The following is a 21,064-nucleotide window of genomic DNA, read 5'->3' on the forward strand; positions in this document are numbered from 1 at the left end:
ATCTCACATTACAAATATTTAAAAATTATATGCATACTGGTATAAATAGTCATTTGCAAACTATTTAATAACATTAATTTTCCACTAGCACTTCAACAAATGAACTCTTTTAAAAAAGGAACTGTGTTATATAACTTAAGAGTAGAACATACAAAAATAGGAACTTAACGTGAAAATGACTTTAATAAAAAATGAATTACCCTTATTTAAAATGCTATAATAAATACTACAACCTCCCCATACACAGTAAAAACTATATGGAAATTCAGCCAAGTAGTACAATTAACTGACATACTTAAATAACTTTTCCTTCTGATAATATGAGCAATACACTGGAAAAAAAAATTAGGGATTAGTAAAAACTAGACACCCACTTGCTAAAAGTTTCACTTCCAAAAAATATAACAAAAATCTGAGGAAAATTATAAAAACTAATTATACTTTAAATTTTAAAAATATAAAAAATAAAACAGTTGAATACAATATCGTCCCAATTCTTACAAGGCTATCAATCACAGTAGCTTTAAAATAAGATAATAAAATAAAGCAAATGACCAAAACCTCTTTTATTCCATTTTTTAAAAATAATCTCAAATTTACATTAGTAGAAAGATTGATTTCTGATTCTTTTCTTTAGAAACACCAGCAAGAAAGAGGATTACTCTTAACAGTAGAAAACGACATTTTTAAATGTCTGCAATTAAAAACAAAGAATTACACTGCAAAGATCTTTCAAAAGTTTGAAATAAGTATTGCACATAACTTGAAGGTAACTTGCCACAATTCATCACATTCAAGTTTTAAATCACCTTTTAACAGAAGAGTCAACTCTTCAAAACAAAAGGGGTGAATTATCAAGTCTTTCCAACAGCACTCTCGTAAAATGCTAAATTCATTCACTGCAAGTTTTATTTTGCATTCTGCAGAGGTCTGTGTATGGAGAAGTATATATATTATACCAAAGCGTGGGGACCAGAAGGGGCGGGAAGAGGGTTCCTTTACATAGAAAATAATCAGAAACACTTTATTTTACATTGCAAAAATAACCATGTAATTACTCTGTAACTACATTGTAAGTACATGGCTGGTGCCATGCTAGTGCGCTAGAACTACATGCTTGGTAAATTGAAGTGATACCCTAAAATCTGTAAACTAATTACATGTTAATTATGTTTTGAGTTACATGGTAACTCCCAACTACAATCCCATGTAATCTGAAGGACATGTAATCAATAAAGTTCAGAGTAGTAGATAATAATTGTTTATGCCCTTTTGAAGTGTAACCAAATAATCTGTAAACACGCTTGTCACACAATCACAAGTAAATATTAGTAGAATAACAATTTCTTACATTAGTCATGCATACTAACATTACACACCTGTCCCACAGCAGGCTATTTTTTTTTCTTCTTTATATATAATTTAAAAGAGCAGACATCTCTGAATCAAACACTTAACATCAATTTATTAATATTAAAAATGGCTAAACATTCACCAAAAATGTCTGCACTATGAATAATTTTAAAAACTTAGTAAGAAGCTGTAGACAATTTTGTTATTTTAAATTTCTACCCTATGCTTATGCTTTTTTTTTTTTTTTTAGGAACTACAGTGTTATCTGTCATTTTCATGCGAATTTTTTTTCCATGAATTTGTGACTTTACATAGACTATTTCTTAAATTATAGGTACACCAATAGCTGGTGTTGGGGTAGGATGTTTAAGCAACATGCTTTCTCTTCTCTGCAGACTCTAAAATAGCATTGCCAGTGCACAACATTCATAATTTAAAATGTATGCAGAGCACTGAAATGTATAAAAAGCAGAATATAAGAAAATAAAATTTATTAAAATTATTTATATTAAAAAATGAAGTATATGAAGATCTCTCAGTAATAAAAGTACAAAAAGCTACTCTTTGCAATATGAAAAATTGAGGTATTGCATAAAGAGATATCCCGTCAGTGAAAAGTGTGCCTAAAAATGTTCACTGTTGGAAAAACAAGATATACAAAAGTAGTGCATAACAAATATACATTATGTGCATGACAAAATAAGTTAGCTACAAAAACACTGTACCGAAATTCAGCAGGTCATGTACAAAGGGAAAAATTATTATTCAAAGCTAGTTCTCAAACAGTGTTATTTCTTGTAATGTAACTCATCACACCTGTTTACTGAGTAGGAACAGCACAATAGCACACCCCAAGCCACCTACAAGCGTTTAAAAGAAGAAAAAGAGGCAAATGAACATTCCAATTAGAATTATGTAGTTCAGGAGAAAAGAAAAAAAAGTCCCTGACCAGCTACACCAGAGCACCCTCCATCCCATCCGCATGACTGCTTCCAATATTTGCAGGGAATTCTTTAAAAGCAGCTCCTTTTCTGTGTTTTGACTATTAGACAGCAAATGCCTCCATTTTGACCTTTGGAACTTAACAGGTATAGTTCATTAAAGCCTGTATTTAATAAAGGACTGCTTTTCTAAAGAGAATCAGTAGGGGTAATCAGCCAGGTGGTTCCACAGCAGTGCTGGGGCAAGTCTTTGGTTTTGAAGGATCCAAGATGGTACTGTTAGGTAGCACAACTAGCAAGATTGCCACTAGTTTGTTTTTTTTTAATGTTTTGCACGCTGATAATAATAATCCTTTTCATGATGGATAGGGCATTTAATAAGAGACTGTCAATTAAAATAAAAGTTATTTCCATGACCAGGGCTTCAAGAGACTATTTTAAATTTACTCCTGAAGCATACTGTTCAGCACATAACGCCTTTCAAAGCTAGAATTTTACTTATAATAAAGCATGCATTACTTGATGAAGTTGGCACTTCAAACACTATGTCCCATGCTAAGTTCTGAAACTGTAATGTTATTTTATTTTATAAGAGTAAGATAAACATACGTACCTTTGCACAGATTTACACAGTTACTTAGTTCAACAGTGCAAAACACTTTGCAACTACTTTTTTTTTTCATTTTCTATGTTACAGCTAAATTACAGGATACCCAAAGTAACTCAAATCTAAAAAGTATGCCAATCAGCAGCCAATTTGTATATTGGTTTTGTCTTCCAGTTTTGGCTACAAGTGTACTGTAACACAAAATCAAAAATGATATCCTTGAGGTATCTCTAGATCTGTTTGTTTTTAACATCAAAATGGAGAGCAAAGGCTGACACCTGATGAGTGTTAGTAAATTAGGATATAGAGTTATATATAACATCAAAAATAAGATTTACGTATCTGTTCTTTAGGAGAGGAAATGCTAGTTTTTCCACCAGTTGTCCTTAATTCTAGCTTTGGTAGGTTTCTGGGGCTGTGACCAGATAAGTAAGCTTAAGAATAATAAATAAGTGCACTCCCCTCAATAGTAACGCCACCCAATTTTTACATTCTGAGTTTTTTAAATTGTTTAAAAGAAAATAAACCCAGCTCTGCCTACTTTTTTTTTTTTCCTGATGTAGTAGTATCTTTGAGGCATAACGAAATTATATTCGGCCTCGAAACCTTTCGAGTTAATTAAAATGCTGCTTCAATTTGCTCATGCACTTGTTTGCTTTAACATGCTCTTTCCTGTTAATAATTGTTAACTTCCTCCACTGCTGTTAAAAGAATAAAAAGGGGATGAAAAAAAGAGAGAGACGAAAAAGAGGTAAGAAAAGAAAGGAAAAGGCAAAAGCACTTCCCTGGGGGAAAACTGTGTGTCAGGACAGACTGGTAGTGTTACTGTTGCACGGTTATTTTAATAAAAGTATTCTTATATGTTATATTATTAACAATAATTTAATTAAAAACCCAAAATACTCTATTGTTTCATTTCTCTTTTAATATTTCTCTCTCTCCTCTAAGAAAATGTTGCAGGAAGTTTTGGATCCTCTTGGTCTCCAGCAAACCAAGAAAATAAAACTTTCATGCAACATGATGGCAATACAAAAAAGGAGTTCATATTGTTTTCAGGGACACAAGAATCTACAAAAACACCTATATTATAGGTCATTCTCCTCATTATACTATTGTTAAGTTACAGACTGCTACAAAAGGACATGCCAGCGTGGAGAGGTGAGGAAGGGGTCAGAATTAACAGAAGAGTGCACTTATTCTGAGGCCTGAAAATGAGCACTGTAGTTATCCTTTAGTTCCAGCGGAATGAAATATGCCGAGGGCGGTCACCACCTTCCTTCACCAGGGGCTTGTGGAATTCCCTGCCAGCGCGAGAATGGATAGCAGCCCAGCAATATTCACAGTAATACTGCAGACAGGTAACATTAGCACAGAAAAATGGAGCAAATTTTCCCCCGCAACGGGCCCCCTGACATTCATCACACAGCTGATCATCCAAGACATATGGCTTAACTTCCACCTGCAATCAAAACAAGAGAAAAAAGGGGGGAGTTGACATTTCTCAGTGACTGGACCAGGCAGTAGTTACCGTATCTGTATATTTCCACCCACTGTCTGAATGAATCTGTGCCAAGGTGCCCAAAAAGGAAGAAGGGACCATAATTAATTTACTGAAGATGAGACAGTCCTTCTTTTGACAACCTGGTAAGCTCTTTATACCTATCATTTCTACATTTTTGTTTTATTTAAGAAACATTTTCAAAGGAAAAAAAAGGATTCTCCCAGAAATCATTAAATGAATCCAGTTGTTTAGGCTAGAATGTTATGAGACTGAACCTACAGGAGATTTTTCAGAGGCAAACCGTCATTTTATTTAGTGGATCCAGATTTTTGTCACAAGTGGAATGATAACTTAAACCAACTAAGAGCTCACAAATTCCATAAAACAGCAGTTTGATATTCAAATCTGTGGGATGATGCCTGACTTCTGTGTCCCCAGCTTCTGAGCTGTAACAAAGTCTGGGACATGGTTCCTATTATAGCATACACAGCTTGGGTTATAATCACAAACCTGGAACTCTGGGGAAGCAAGATGCAGCCACAGTACTCACAACCTAAAACCTTGCTTTTGTTCTTTGTCAATAAGAATGGTTTACTTAGGTCTAAAAGTCAGAGGTGAACTTTTAAAACTGGGCCTGTTCCAGTATTCAATAGGCCAGCCTGTCATTTGAGCCTCTTAAGCGTTAAAAATAACTTTGCTATTAATTCACCAGCTAGAAAAGAGTTGGTTATTTTTAGTCTTGGAGAGACTCCTGGTTGCAACTCCCTTACACCAGGCTACCACTACCACTGGTGTCATCCAGTTGAGACAAGGAGTCCTGACAAAGGTTAGCCAGGAACAAAAGGAGAAGTGACATGGAAGACCAGGAACAGGGGACATAACTAAAGCATTAGGCTCCTGGCCCCCAGACCACTCCTACAGAGTGGCAAGAACACTGATCAAAGGATTTAATGGCAGAGGAGCACAAAATGGGTCTGAATTTCTAATGACTAACCTCACAACAAGGAGCCCTGGTGTCACAGTGGTTAAGCGCTCAGCTGCTAACCGAAAGGTCAGTGATTCGAACCCACCAGCCGCTCCATGGGAGAAAGGTATGGCACTCTGCTTCCATAAAGATTATAGCCCTGGAAACCCTATGGGGCAATTCTACTCTGTCCTATAGGGTAGCTGTGAGTTGGAATCAACTCGATGGCAATGGGGTGTGGACAACCTCACAACTCTAAAACTTATGTTGGAGTGAAGCAGGAGGAAGTGCTTACACAAATGTTGATACCTTTCAGTGTAAATAAAAAATAAGTAGGCATATTAAGTATACTGTACCTAATCTTTCCCCCTGCCATGTTTATAATACAATATATACCTTTCTCTTTAATATAGAGTATAGTAGGATGACCACTATTGTCTTATCTTTTTTTACTGCCACTGAAGTAAACTATACATGACATGAAACACAAGCAGTAAGTGTAAATCACTACTGCCTGATAGTTTCTACATCTCAAATTGAGAATACCAGAATATAATCCATTAATAAATAATTTTTTTAAAGCAAGATGCCCCAGGGCTGCATAGCAAAGTCAGTGCTAATGAAAATGCCAGTGTGCCATGAAATAAGGAGTTTACACCAGAATAAATATCAATGCATTGCTTCCTTCATCAAGAAGTCTATAAAAAAAAATGTCAGCTGAACTAAACACTGGGCTTAGTAACCTAGCTGATTTCACATTCTTGGGTAAATTCTTTATCTCACCACAAACTAGGAATAGTTTGATGACTGGCAGCCAGTTCACAGGCTACACTCTGGGTAGTACTAGTAGGGGTACAGTTCTATCTACTTGAGCATAAACTCTTGAGGACAGGGACTTCTTATTTACTCTCTTACTCCCTAAAATCTACTACAGTATCTGATTTGTCCTAGGCATTAAAACTTGTTGAATATATGAAACCCAAAGATAAGAAATAAATCTATGGATGCAAAGAAACACACACAATGGAACCCGCAGTTTTAAATACAATGCATTGGGAAACAGAGGAAAGAGCTGTCTTCGAAGTTAATCCAGCCTTGTATTTCAGAGGATAAATTCAACAAAGAAGAATGTAAAAGTACTGAAGATAATGCTAACTATTACTACCTAATTTCAGGTGGTAGTACTGACTAAAAATGAAGATTATGATTTCTTCTACTAAATATATGACAATGGAAGATTTATAAGAGATGTAGTCCTGGAAGTGAATTTATTCAATCTTATGTTAGAGTGCACTGGAAAACAGAGCTTGCTGACGTATTCATGATGTCCCAGAATTTAAATAAAAAGTTCAGGAGATCTGAAGAGCATTCGTGTTTGTATACCCCCTATAACACAGAACAAAAGATTCAGTAAATACTTAATCAACGACTGCCTAACCGATTAAGTGAAGGGACAGAGGTGACAGTTTAGGAGAGATTAAACTGACTCCTAAGTAAACTGATTATAGTGTTTTGGTTAGGCTACTCAGAGATAAAATGAATTCATAGGAAATTCTTAGATTTGTGTATCATAGAGTGAACACTTGTCCCTACAGGCATAATTGTCAGCTGTCAATTTATTTTCATACACAATTCCCTCATTCCAATCTTGGTAATGATTCATTTAGAGGACCATTTCTAGAACTTTCCCAGAGTGTAGCCTAGGACTTACCCGTTTATCTATCTCTCCATGCTGCAGCTGAACAAAGCGGGCACTGATAGCAGCTATGTAACTCTGTTGGTTAGAGAATGCAACTCGCCCAGCTCCTTTTGGGTATTTTAGCTCAGGGTCAGTATCAATCCCAGCATAGCACACACCTCCATACAGCCGATCCATTATCATTGCAAGCTCCACTAAATAAGAAAGGAGCAAAAGGATATTTGAAAGCAGGAAAATTCATTTGGCTCATTAAAGGTTTCATCAAAGGCAGCTCATCTGTACTCTGAACTCACTTCATTATAATGATTATTAACATCAAAATTACTGTAACCAATCGTCCATTGTGCTAGTCTTTTAACTATGGGCAGGGGTTCTGCTACGTGTTTTACATGTGTGTCTTCTTTTAATCTCACAATAAACCTAGGAAGTAGGTAATCTCCTGAGGAAACTGAGGCACAGAGAGGATGATCAATCTGTCCAAAGTTACAGATTGTTAAGTAACATAGCTGGGCTTGGCACACAGGTTTGTCTGCTCTACACCCTGATGCCACCATGTATTTACCAGCTAACAATGTATTGCTTAAAATGAATAATTAATTGAACTGTACTCTTTTACATAAAATAGGTCAATCATTCCAAAGAAAACTGATGGGTAGACTCTTGTTTGGGGGCCCTTCTAACTTATCTCCATCAAAAACCATGTTACCTTTCCCACAGTCTAGCTACTTACCAATTTTTCATATAAAAACGTGAAATAATGATGCATCTTCTTTTCTATTCAATTTTACATTCTGAAACTGAATTCTGGCTCACTTAATGCTTTTTTCTCATTTATACTATTACACCTCAAATTGCTTGAAGTTGGGGATATAATTTCTTCTTTAAGTATCACTCTAAAAACACGATGCTCTACCGAGAACTCTGTTAAACTTCAGAGCTCAGTAAATAGCTGTCTAGCAAATGAGGACGTGGGAAACAAACACTGCGCATCTCGATAAATCTTTATTCTTGAAGGATTTTTGTTTTCAGACAATGATGAGACTGGTGGTGATTAACATTACGAGACACTAAGCACTTTGCATTGGTTATCTCATTTAATCCTCAGAACAAATGTAAAGTAGATACACTTATTACTCCATCTGACAGATGAGGAAACTGAAAATTAGATAAATTAAGTAATTTGTCCAAGGTCACTCAACTATTAACTGGGAGCAGAGCACATGAATTCAAACCCAGACACTTCTAGAACTCTTTTAGACATTAACTCAAAATACTTCTGGAGAATTTTTCTTGAAAATCTCTATATTTCTTATGCTAAAGGATAGCCAGGATTTTTGTTTGTTTGTTTAATCATACCAGCTCGTAATGGTCGAGGAACACCACCAACAAATATAGTTTTTCGTGGATCAAGGGGCTGTGAACCGTCCATCACAAAGTCACTGTCACTGAGATTCCAAGGCCGAATCTGTACCTAAGGAGGGTGCAAATGGAAATGTATCATTCTCAATACAGACACAATTTATGGGGGAAGGAAAGGAGTTAAAAATTATTACAAAATATTTTATTTTTAAGAGCAATAATCATGTCACTAGAAAATCAATGCAGCTTTGTAAAGTTAGGAAAGACTTAAAAATAGTGTATCTCAACTTTTATTCCATTTTCAAGTGCAAACTGAAAACAAGATGGAAAGTTCAATTTAATTGCCTGTTATAAGCTAAATCACTAAATCAGCATTAAAAGCATATCTGTAAGTTAATTAGCTGTTTTTCAGCTTATCTGTGCCTCTAGCCTACCCAACCCCCCAACATCCATGTAATTTAAATTAAGCATGGTATCTGCTGCTAATCAGCATGCCAGCTGCTGACTCACGGCAACCCCACGTTCAGTGTTAGGTAAACTAAGATTGTGTGCCCAGTCAGTGCATGTCTAGGAAATGCAAACTATTCCTGAGACTAATAGAGCTGCTGCATATTTTGAAAAGCATTTCAAAGTAAAAGTACTGGTATTTTCAATAGTTAATTTTATGATAAACATTTCCGTATGTCTATTAGCTCAGTCAGTCAAGAATCATGTACCCTTATTTTAAATGGCTTGTGTTTATTAATTGTTATAAATACCCACGCCAAAGGCTATGGGTTGACAGTATCCCCAGTATGCACACAAAGTCCTAGGCTAAAGGTCCCCAATTCCAGTATCTATGGGGACTGAGGACTGGCAGAGAACATAAACAAGTGAAGTGAAAAGAGTCCAGGTCACAGAAACTCTTAGAAGACTTTTTGGCCTAGACAAACCCAGGACACAAAAGGGCTCCAAGAATTATCGCTTGAGTGGGGCACACTGATGGGTACAGTCTGCACTGTATCCCAGGTGCTGGCTGAGTGGTAATAAATAAGTTGTTGACTTGCCAGATTTCTTGAAACAGGCCAGCTGCTACTCTTCCTAAAGACTAAATTTTATGATAAACACCCCCTACCAAAAAAAAAAAAAACAAAAAACAAAAAAAAAACCCCACCAATATGTAATTTACTTGTATGTATATATACATACTGCACTCCACTTTGGGATAGTACCATATGCAAACAGTTAAGAATAGTACTGGGTAACATACTGATCAAAAAGAAGACAGAGAAAGAAAGACATATATATGTTTGTGATTTGAATCCCACCATTCAGAGAAAATTCAGCTACTTCATCAAATGTACTATCAAGTGAAGTCTTTTAATAGTAAAAATTCACCAATATTTTAACTAGTCAAATAGTCAATGTCAAAATAATATCCACAAATATACAGAATGTCAATGTTAGAAGCTTAGCAACAACAGTAAAACTTAATACATTTTTATTTGAATTCTTCTTACAAATGTGTCAATTAAGTACACCAGACACATGAAGATATTTGTGGGTGTTTCAAACAACGTAGATGGATGGAGGCAAAAAAAGAAACTGTTTTCATGCTAGACGGCACTTACTGGCTTATCCTTGATAGTGGGACTTGATACACACAGGTAGAGTTTGCCATCTTCTTCAATACATGCATCAATGAGAGCCTGAACAGAGCTTTCATCTTGAAACAGCAGGAATGCATAACCTGAGGAAAAAAGGGAAGAAAAGACTTATATGTTTTTCTTTTTTTGCAATTTTTCTGGGGAAAGGAAGCATGAACTAAAACTGAGGAAGAAAAAATTAACAACAAAAAAAATCCCTTAACAGTCACACAAAACAATCTGATAATATTAACATATAGTTCATTTTGATAGCAGCTTGAAACATCTTTTAAAGTAAAATTGATTTGATTAAAAGCATATAAGGTAGAAATTTTAAAGAGGCATTTAGGAAAATATAAGTTTAACAATGAAAAATTTTACAATGACGGCAAACATTTATGAAAAGTCTAAATATTAAACACTTCTTTTGTAGGGACAAAAGTACATGTACATTGAATCTTAAGAATTACCTTTAGGAGGAAAATAGGATTTGCTCTCTGCTTTATGAGGCCAATCCACAATCAAAGGGCCAAAGCGACGAAAACTAGCTGTGATCTCATCTAATGAACAACAAAGCAAAAAAAGGAGATTTATATATTTTAATGATCATTTTATGGAAGTAGTTTTTAAAAAAATGGTTTCAAACCTACTATTTACGAAAACAGTACAAAGAACTCTTGTATCTTCATCATCTAGATTCTCCCAACTATGAACATTTTGCCCATTAGCTCCTTCACTTTCTTCCATCTTTATTCCCCTTCTTCTCCCCCGCCCACCGCTTGCATCCAATCGTCTATCCATCTATCCATCCATCCATCCATCCATCTATAATCTTCTTCTGACATGATACCCATAACTCCAAAACACAACTGTTTGTAACTGTTTAAAGCAAGGCTACTCCCCTATATACCATCATATAACCCTTCCAATCAGGCAATCAACAGTAATACCAATGTTGCTGTGTGCCCACCAGTGGATTCCAAATCTACCCGGGAAGGGGAAGGAAGGGAAGATGGAATGGAAAGAGAAGGAAAATTTGAAGGGAAGGTCTGATCATATTTTATTATTTAAATGATACAAATTATGCTGCAATATATATTTTAACAAGTAATGAGTAGACTACAGGAAAAAGTAGGTAAGCACTTGTAGACAAGAACTGGGTGTAGGGTGGGATAAAGGAATGGAAAAGAAGAGATGGGAAAAAAATGTTCAAATTCCAGTCTGGTAAAATTGTTTTCATCTCTCTCAAATTGTGAAATAAATCAGTACAATCTGTTCTGCTACAACATCTGTTTCTATAGTACTGTTTAGCTTGTGTGAGTATAATGTGGAAGTTGTACTGGTTCATAAATGACTTCTCCTAGGCAAGGTGAGCTAGCACTAGTGGGAACAGAATTATAACCTTCGTCAGCAAAGGAAAAAGCCTTCAGCTTGTCTGATGCACAGGCAGAAGCGCTCCCACTTCTATTTTAAGAAAATTAAAAATGAGCACAGCAACCAGGGCTGTGTACTCCCCAGCTTTGTAAGCTTCTATCAATGAGTCAGAATTGACTTGACGGCAATGGGTGTATCTCCAGGCAAAGGAGCCTTAGTGGTACAGTGGTTAAGGGCTCAGCTGCTAACTAAATCAGCAGTTCAAACCCACCAGCCTCTCCGAGGGAGAAAGATGTGACAGTCTGCTTCTGTAAAGATTAAACCCTATGGGGCAGTTCTTGGGGGCTCAGAGATCCACTTCCACTTGCACTGTCTCCAAGCTTACAGCCAGCTTTCTACTCTATTGGTTTTGTACATTTTTAGTATGCCTGGAGACAGTCTTCAATTCCGCTGAGCTGCTTGCCTGAATTGTCCAAGTTCTCTGTAAGGTACTAATTCTCATTTTCGTTAGTGCTTCGGGTACAAAGTTTATTAGATTTTAGTGATCTGCCTCTAACCCTGTTTTCTCTATAAACCTGGGTACAAAGTTTATTAGATTTTAGTGATCTGTCTCTAACCCTGTTTTCTCCATAAACCCTGTAATTGTTAGCACACAATTCTGCAGAACACAGTATTTTTCAGGAAAGTATATTTTACATTACAGTAAAAAGGCCTGTACGCCTAAATTGCTGACTTATCAACATACTTGGTCTTAAAAAGAAAGCAAGGTGACTATCACAATACCCATTAGTTTTGTTCAGTTTAAACCAACTCCTCTGCCAAGTAAGTCAAAATTACCTGTGCCTTTCAGAATTGTAGGAACTGTGCTTTATGCCATTTAAGATTGCTTAGTAATTTTCCAAAAGGATAGACTATCTAGGCCAGAGTAGAAGTTTATCCCAGCCAAGGTCAGATAAAATAGCCTCTTCTTTCCTCTTTTTGTATGCAAACATACTATTTACTCATCAAAGATCACCTGGGACTCAAGAATGCCTAAGATTTGACCTTAAAGGGTCAAATAACCTAGATTCCACAACAGTAAATAAAGTGAAGATTCCAACCAAACAAAGTAGAAGGCAACACCCGCAGGTTGAGTAGAGGGGCACAAGATCCTGACCAGGATGGACAGCCCAGGATACAAGCTCTGCTGTGTCAGGGTAGTGTGGATATTGAGTCAGTCTAGCCTGAAATTTCAGCGTAGTTTCCACCAAGACATTTTATAGTCACAAAAAACCCTGAATTTACTTCAGCCTTTGGCTTTTTGAAACTAATTTCATCTCAACCTTCCAAAAGATTGATCATCATAAGGAAAATAGAGTGGCTCCATAAGCTTGATCTCAGTCTAAATGGGAAGTTATTAAACCATCCTGCATTAGAGGCCTTACACATTTTTAAAGAATTGGTGTGTTTCCATTTTCATTGTAAAAATCAATGCAAAATAAATTAGGAAAAAAAGCAACCAAGAGTATATACTTGCTACAAGGTCTGATACTGACACTTTAATTTTTATTAGGGTCACCTGAATCTCTTTAAGTCTTATCTCCACAAATGAAGAGAATATTCCTGCACAACTAGTCCTCTCAATCTTTGCATGGCTGGCTCCTTCTGAATATTTAGGAGCCCTGGTGGCACAGTGGTTAAGCGCTTGGACGCTAGCCGAAAGGGCAGCGGTTCAAACCCACCAGCTGTTCCTCAGGACAAAGATGTGGCCGTCTGTTTACGTGAAGAGTACGGCCTTGGAAATCCTATAGGGCAGTTCTACTCTGTCCTACAGGGTCACTATGAGTTAAAATCAACTCCATGGCAAGGTTTTTTTTTTCCTTTCTCTCTCAATATTTAGGTTTCAGCTCATCCTCAGAGGCTTCTCTCAATCGCTAAACTAAGTCTCCCTGAGTCTCTGTATCACATCACCAAGCTTTCTTTTCAACACTATTCCCTGATATTTTCTTGCATGCTTACAAGTTTTTTTTACTTGCCTACCCTCACTAGAATGAAAATTCTATTCGAGCAGGGACCTTTTATCTAGTTTACCACTATAAACAAGCCTAAGAGTAGTGTGTGGCATTTGGAAAGCATGTAAATATTTGATGGGATAAAAAAATACAAAATGATATAACTCTTAGGATTCCCTTTCTTGTGGTAAAATGTAGACTATGTTTTTCAGAAGTTCATGTTTAATCTAGCGTTTTAAACTTTTAAACAATTAACTATGCATTTATGCGCACTCAATAAAGGCAGGAAAGAAATAGAAAAATACATAACTTGAATTTGGCCAATGTAGTAAGCATATACATACATGCAAAGCTATCCTGCCCACAACCATAGACTCCTTGGGAAATTTTCCCAATAAAGTTTACTCTTTTTCACTTGTCTGATCATTCACTTCAGTTGGTTCCCACAGTTCTGTTCCCCTTCCTTCTGTGAACTAATCATATATGATAGGACAAAGCGACCCAAGCAATCAAGACTGAATACCTGGAGCCAGATAAGATCATTACTATAATAACAGCAACCACTCTCTCTGAGTTACTGTGCCACACGGCAGGCACCATGCTATAAACAGTTCTTTCCAAATATACCTTCATCAATGTCAGGAGGCAATCCGCCCACAAACACCTTGCGAGAGTATCGTTCCACTCTTTCCCCATTCTGGTGAGTGAAGCAGTGAGGTGAACCCAGGCCACTATGAAGAGGTTGATCCCCACGGCCATCATCCAAGAATCCATCTTCCATTGGAAACAGTGACGACTGACCTAAAACAAAAAGCAAGAAAAAAAAGCTCACAGAAAATATTCCCGGACATTGATTATCACGCTCAAGGAACAAGGAAACCACAGATTCAATAAAAGGACAGCTTTTATTTTTCTCACTGAATAACAAATAGGATCACTTAGATATGCTCTTGAGTTCCCATCCCCTTAAAAAGTCCCAACTGAGTCATAGAGAAAGTGCACGGTTAAATACAGGGCTGCTCAAATATCCGAGTGGCATCCATAAACTTCAGCAAGGTGAAATGGAAGTACAGTAGGAGACAGCACTCTTGAAAGCAGTTGGCAGCAGACTGCACTGCCTTGGCAGGCCCTATGGCCATTGGCAACCTATATATGTACACTAAGTATTACATTTGGCTATAAGGCACTAGATCAGTTAAACTTCTTTAAGATTAAATAATATAGTCTGCAAATTCTCCTCCAAAAACATACTTAAAATGAACAAGTCTACTTTTTAAAGTAACCATGCATCTTAATTTACCTCAACTAATGGGATATAATCAAAGCCCAACTTCACTGTCTTGTCTTACAGAACGTAAGATTTTTTAGGCATGCTACAGATATATTTCTTTTAGTTGAGTAATTACCAGCTTCCTTAGGGTGCTATCTAATTCTAAACTCTAGTTATCATTATATTTGCTGTCTGCAAATCACATTATCCAGAATATACAAGCAGAAAAGACCAGATATGCCAATGTGGGTAATATTCATCCCATATTTACCTGACCGTAAAAATATGAACTTACAAATCATAAGCAAAGCACAGAGCTACAAATAACTGCAGAATTTTTCAAGCACTCTTTTGTCACTTTTCAAGCTGCCAATTTACTTCTAGGTACTATGTAAGGAATTTGTTAATGGATTCTTCTAGAAATGTATCTCAAGTGCTCTTCCTTTATTAAAATGTTCCACTGCCCTTTTTTTGCCACACTGTCTTCCTTTCAACTTTCACTACCAAACACAAATAATACAGTATCTTTGATACTATAGTATCACATCTCAAGAGTTACAGAATGAAGACAAAAATGACTATGAGAAAAATCTTCAAAAATCACTTACATTTTAAAGCTGAGCTATTTAGCTGTCTAACTTACTTTCTTTTAAAAAGGCAAAATCATTACAGGAGGCAAAAATCAGGTTTATTTGGGTACCTCTAGAAAATGATTCTTTGAAATTCTCTTAAAATGTCTAGGTTTCTTCCCCAAAGGTTTGAGATTTATAAGATTAGTCACTTCTTTAGCTCATCTCATTTTAAACCAAATGTATTATGCTTGCTTAGTAAAAAAGTAGAAATAAGGTATTCAAGTATAACTGAACCTCCAGATAATGAAGTATTTTGAGACTAGTCTGACCGTACTTTCCTTTTTAAAGATTCTTAATTTTTTTCTCCTAAGAAATTGCTTTCACAAAGGAAAAAGGGGAATCAAATCTTCAGATATAAATAAGTTTATAATATAGTATAGAGAAATTATTTTGACTCAAATCCAAATTCTATCATTCTGATAATTTCTCTCGAGCTCATTAACTCCTTCAAGTTAGAATGTCTAAAATGTCAACTACAACACATAAACTATGTATGGATCAAAGCTATGTTTCATCCCTCCCTCCTGCTCCTAGGCAAGGGTTAGAAACTGGTCAAGCTTGGGTCTTTTCCAAATACAACTGATACATTCAAAAGTTAGAAACAGTAATGTTACCTCTCCTTCGCCCATAAGTCCTTGCTGCATGTCAAATAAAAAAGAAAACAACTTTTCAAACATTGTCAAAAGAATCAACTGTGGTTTCATCTATCAGCTTTTAAACTGAAAAATTCTGGCTACAATTCTCATTTCCTGGCAAATGTCTCATAACCAAGGAATCTCAATGGATAGATGGTAAGAAGTCAATTTAATGCATTCTTTATTATTATTTTAATTCTTCATGGACACTTTAACACTATATCGAATCTTCTTTGTTTTAAGGGAAGCCTTTTGCTGTAACTGCTATCCAAGGTCCAAACTGTTATAAAATTAAGGCAGTATATAACATAACCTAAACCAACTACTACCTTATCAATCGTCTTTTCTCTAAGAAGTCACTGCTAACTAGCAATTTAGTAGATATTCCAATACTTAATTCACGTCTTTTCACCATTACAGGATAAACAGCAATTTTATAGTGTTTCTTGATTAATCCCTAATAAAAGAAAATCATAATATTTGAAATCTTTAGGCAATTTATAAACTTAGCCAATGTTAGCCAATGGTTTCTTGTCCCTAATCAAATCTTCTTTCATGCCCCAAATGTTGAAAAAGAAAATGTTTGGCATTTTATGGCCAGGTAGGCTGTAGCCAAGGAGAGAAGAAAAGGTCATTAACAATCCAGGAGTAGATACCTAAATACTCAGGGATTTTCAGTATAAACTTGAAATCCGGAAACGTTCAAGGAAATGTCACCCATGAAACAAACTGGCCCTTATAAGCCAAGTTTGTCTAAACATCTCAATTCTATTCAGCAAAAAAACTTCTTGAATGCCTGATCTTGCTAAGCACTATGGATAAACAGGCATGGCCCTGACCTCAAGAATTTGAAACCTTAAAATCAAAATACCACATAAGCCAACTAATGATAATGTAACATGCCTATTGCTGCAATATCTGTGTTAAGTGCAACAGAAACAGAAAAGGAGGAACAATTGGTTTTGATTGAAGAGTTAGAGAGCGAGGGGGTATGGCATTTGAGATAGATTTTAAAGCAAAATTGGAGGAAGGGTGATCTAGACTTGGCAATGCCACATACGGGGTGCTGCGATGTTCGGGAAAGGTGCCTAGAACAGAAGCTATGAAGCGTGGGGAGACTTGGGTAGTGATGAGGCTGAAACAGAAGGCTGAGACAGGTTTTTTTGGGTTAAAAGGTGCAGTGCCTTCAAGAACTGGTCAGTATATTAATGCTGAGCTCTCTATAGAAATGATAAAAAACTCAGAAGTATCATGTATTCTCCAAAATGAAAATATAACCTCGTAACAAAATACATTTCTACCATTATTAGATAACACTGGATGTCACCAAAGTACTTGAGCAAATGGATTAAAACATAAAACCTCCCTTGTTGGTTAGGTTTTCACTTTAATAGGTCTTACATTTGGAGTGGAAAAGATATTTTCTGACTTAGTCAATCTGACAGAAGTTAGAGAGACAAATGATTATCACAAAAGCTACTGCTTATTCTATTCATACAATGCTTCAAAGACAAGGGCGTTCGGGGAAGCAATTAATGATATGAAAATTTTAGTTCCATCAAACTAAAAAGTTGATTGATGCTGCTTGGATTTCTGAGAAAACAGGTATTTGAAAACAGTAGGTTTTTAAAAGATACAAAATAAACATAAAAACTCTCATAGCTTCCATTATCCCAAAGATAAAATTTTAGAAACAATAAGGCCTACAGGTCAAAAACTAAAAACAACCTCAAAATCTTCAAATGTACAAATTTAATTCTGTACCACAGAATTAAGCTGGTTAGTATAAAAACATTCATGGTTAGATTCTGAGAATAACTTTAGAAAATGATCGATACTTTTTCATATTGAGTGGAAACAGGTTATACCTGTACAAGGCTTATAACTATAAAAGCTGCCCAGTCAAATGGGAAAATTAATGTAAATTAACACCAAGAAAATTAAAACAATGACATTCCGGAATAATGAGAATATTAAAATTTTTTATTTCCACTTGCACTGATTGTAAAGAATGCTGTTTATACCATACTTCTTTAACGTAAATTCTGACATATGACATATACAGAAAAGCACACAGATCATACGTGTGCAGCTGAATGAATTTTTTACAAAGTGAATACGCTTACATAACCGGAAAATTCAGATTTAAGTGAATTTTAACAGAATGTTAAATGGTGCCACTTCATCCTATACATGAGAGACATCTTTTATCTCACCTATTTCAAATCATACTTGGCCCAAACGCATCATGATGAGATACTTGTGACACAGATTCTTTCCTGAGGAAAATGTCAGAATTCCAATCTCATGACTATCAACTGTTGCTTATTATTTGATGTTTGAGGATAACGTAGATGTACAAGATAAGTGGCAAGTAAAAAACATTGCTTTAATTATGTTTTAAAAATCTACATTTTGGAAATTTTCTAGCTAAGTCAGCTGAAATAAACTTTGCTCAGATTTTTTTTTTAAATTACTACCAAAGGACGTACTGTGAAAAGATTTTAAAAATGCATGCTATTATCACTGAATAAAAATCTTCCAGTCCCTCATCAGAGTTCAATGAATACTCTTTATATGTTTATCTACTTTTCTCTTTATTTTTTAGTTTTGATTTATAAATTCTTCAATAATTTAATGTTCAGGACTAATATGATTCAAGAAAGTTATAAATGACCTTGAAACATTATAAACTTCTGGGTCCATGTTGTTATTGTTGTTGTAGTGTGCCGCCAAGTCAATTCCAACTCGTAGCGACCTTACAGGACAGAGTAGAACTGCCCCATAGGGTTTCCAAGAAGTGGCTGGTGGATTCGAACTGCCAACCTTTTGGTTAGCAGCTCTTAACCACTTTGCCACCAGGGTTTCCTGTTGTTATTAGATCTATGGATAAATACTTTAGTCTTTCAAAGAAGGTACAGAAAGACTGGTTCAGAATTTTATTATAAATAAAAACAAAAATATTATTTATCTCTTTTTAAAACATCTTTTTCAGTTTGTTGCAATATTTGTAATAGTCAAAAAGAAACAAAAGTATTCATAATAGTGGTAGAATCAAAGATGAAATACCTAGTATGTAGCCACTAAAAAAAATGTGGCTATTTATGTGCTGCTATGTAAAGCTCTTTAAAATGTATTTCGCACAAGGTGCCTACGTGTGTAGTGCATGATCCCTGTTGCATAAGTTTAAAAAATAAATAAAATATAAATAGATATGTAGGAATAGTAATTAAAAAATTTTGTTTCTAGAAAACCACATGAACCTTTTGGGGAAATGAGCTGGGATGAGGAAAGGAAGAAGGCTTTTACTTCTTGTTTTATCCCTTTCTGTACTATTAGAATTTATTATTATTCTGTACTGTAAGTCCCCAGGTTACCAATGACTTAAGGATAAGGTGTAATTGCCGTTCAACGTTATGTCAATTTGCCCTCACTTTGAAATGACTGAAGCAACCCCTACTCCTAACCAGTTGCCACTGAGTTGATTTCAACTCAAAGCGACCCTGTAGGACAGAGCAGAACTGCCCCATAGGATTTCCAAGGAGCGGCTGGTGGATTCCAGCACCGACCTTTAGGTTAGCAGCCATGCTTTCAACCACTGCACCACCAGGGCTCCACCCCACCCCCACTCTCAACAAATTCTTCATCACAATCACCTTCACTAGCTGCACATGCAGGTTTTAAATCACTGAAAAGGCCCTTTTCTTGCACTGAAAACCCACTCCCGTTAAGTAGATTCTGACTCACAGTGACCCTATAGGACAGAGTAGAACTGACCCATGGGGTTTCCTAGGAGCAGCTGATGGATTTGAACTGCCAACCTTTTAGTTAGCAGTCAAGCTTTTAACCACTGTGCCACCAGGCTCTTTCTCACACTGAAGTAAGGCTAAATAAGAACAGTATGCCCTTGTTCCGACTACGACAAATTCAACTTAAAGACAGTTAGGAACAGATCTCATTCGTAATCCAGGGACTGCCTACACACAATTTTATTTTGTTAAAGGACCCTTTTTGGTTTTCTTCTTGATACTTACATATTTATTAAAAGCAAACAAATGATATATTAAAGAAAAGCATCCTTTTCGGTGACAGTACCTAATTAATTTTGTAGAACAGAACTTTAGACCATGAGGGGTAAAGTACTGCTAGGTTTTAGTAGGCAATGAAAGAACTGATCATATTCAGGCACTCTGGCCTGCCTCAAGCTCTCCATCTACCTGTACGTCTCACTTCCCCCATGATGAGAAGGCAGATGGTAACTGTATGGGGGTTGGGGGTGCTCAGACTAAAAGATGTTGTCAGATAACTGCTGTTCCAGTAGGACTAAAAAATATATATATAGAGAGAGAGATACTAGCCAAATTGATAAACCAGTTAAATGAATATAAATCAAAGGCTGGAAGCTACAAGAAGTTATCCATTAACAAAAGAATAAAGATGTAAAACCAAAAAGCAGACACAATCATTACAAAGACCAAAACATAAAATTCTACAAAGATGCAAAGAATTATCTTAAACAACTTTATAAGTTAACACCTAATTTAAAGGGCTCACTGTCACAAAATTACTTTAGAAATATGCTTAATAGTTAGAATTTCCTAAGTCACATTAGCTTGTGTTTATGTTAACTTGTTGGTATAACAACATTCAAAGAGCACTGATAAGATATGATAAAGACATGAGACTATTATTTGTAAGGTGTGACCTTAGAGACGTGCAGAGATTGAAACTCTAATCACTGTACATCCTGAATCCTCAATTTCCTTAATTATAAAAATGGGGAGCTCATGAGAGAATAACAAAAGGTACCACATGTATATGTGATAGACAGATGTTCAATAAATAATTATTTCCTCCCTTCCTCAAAAGTAAACTCACACGTATATTCTTTTAGGTTGGTCTTCAACAACCAGGCTCTTGTGGCTTTTCATTTGTCCAGAGTGTATGATGTTTTCATATTATCCTTTTTAAGGAAGTGAACATTCTGCATGCTCTTCATTATACCATCCAGTAGCAACTAGAACCATATTTTATACATTTTCAGTACCTGACTATAATCTACATTTCTCTTAGTTAAAATTATACCCTCCTTTTGATGGATTTCTGCCTGCCT

General features: G+C 35.8%; 1 protein-coding gene across 3 annotated transcripts in view; it reads right to left on the bottom strand.

Moving 5' to 3' along the window:
• Window positions 1–1,585: 1,585 nt before the first annotated feature.
• Window positions 1,586–21,064, bottom strand: part of CPEB4 (cytoplasmic polyadenylation element binding protein 4) — an 80,171-nt gene continuing 60,692 nt past the window's right edge. For 2 of the 3 annotated variants that reach the window (XM_012560124.2, XM_012560123.2), the window contains 6 exons: window positions 14,042–14,215; window positions 10,520–10,609; window positions 10,035–10,153; window positions 8,422–8,536; window positions 7,078–7,259; window positions 1,586–4,360 (listed from right to left, as the gene is read on the bottom strand). In XM_012560124.2, coding sequence (XP_012415578.1) covers window positions 4,133–4,360; window positions 7,078–7,259; window positions 8,422–8,536; window positions 10,035–10,153; window positions 10,520–10,609; window positions 14,042–14,215 — 908 coding nt within the window. In that variant the 3' untranslated portion in view covers window positions 1,586–4,132. Of the gene's footprint in view, window positions 4,361–5,503; window positions 6,753–7,077; window positions 7,260–8,421; window positions 8,537–10,034; window positions 10,154–10,519; window positions 10,610–14,041; window positions 14,216–21,064 lie in introns of those variants that run through there. The other variant, XM_023726495.1, reaches the window with a different exon arrangement.

This window comes from Trichechus manatus, unplaced genomic scaffold, assembly GCF_000243295.1.
Source record: "Trichechus manatus latirostris isolate Lorelei unplaced genomic scaffold, TriManLat1.0 scaffold00011, whole genome shotgun sequence".
Taxonomy (NCBI): domain Eukaryota; kingdom Metazoa; phylum Chordata; class Mammalia; order Sirenia; family Trichechidae; genus Trichechus; species Trichechus manatus.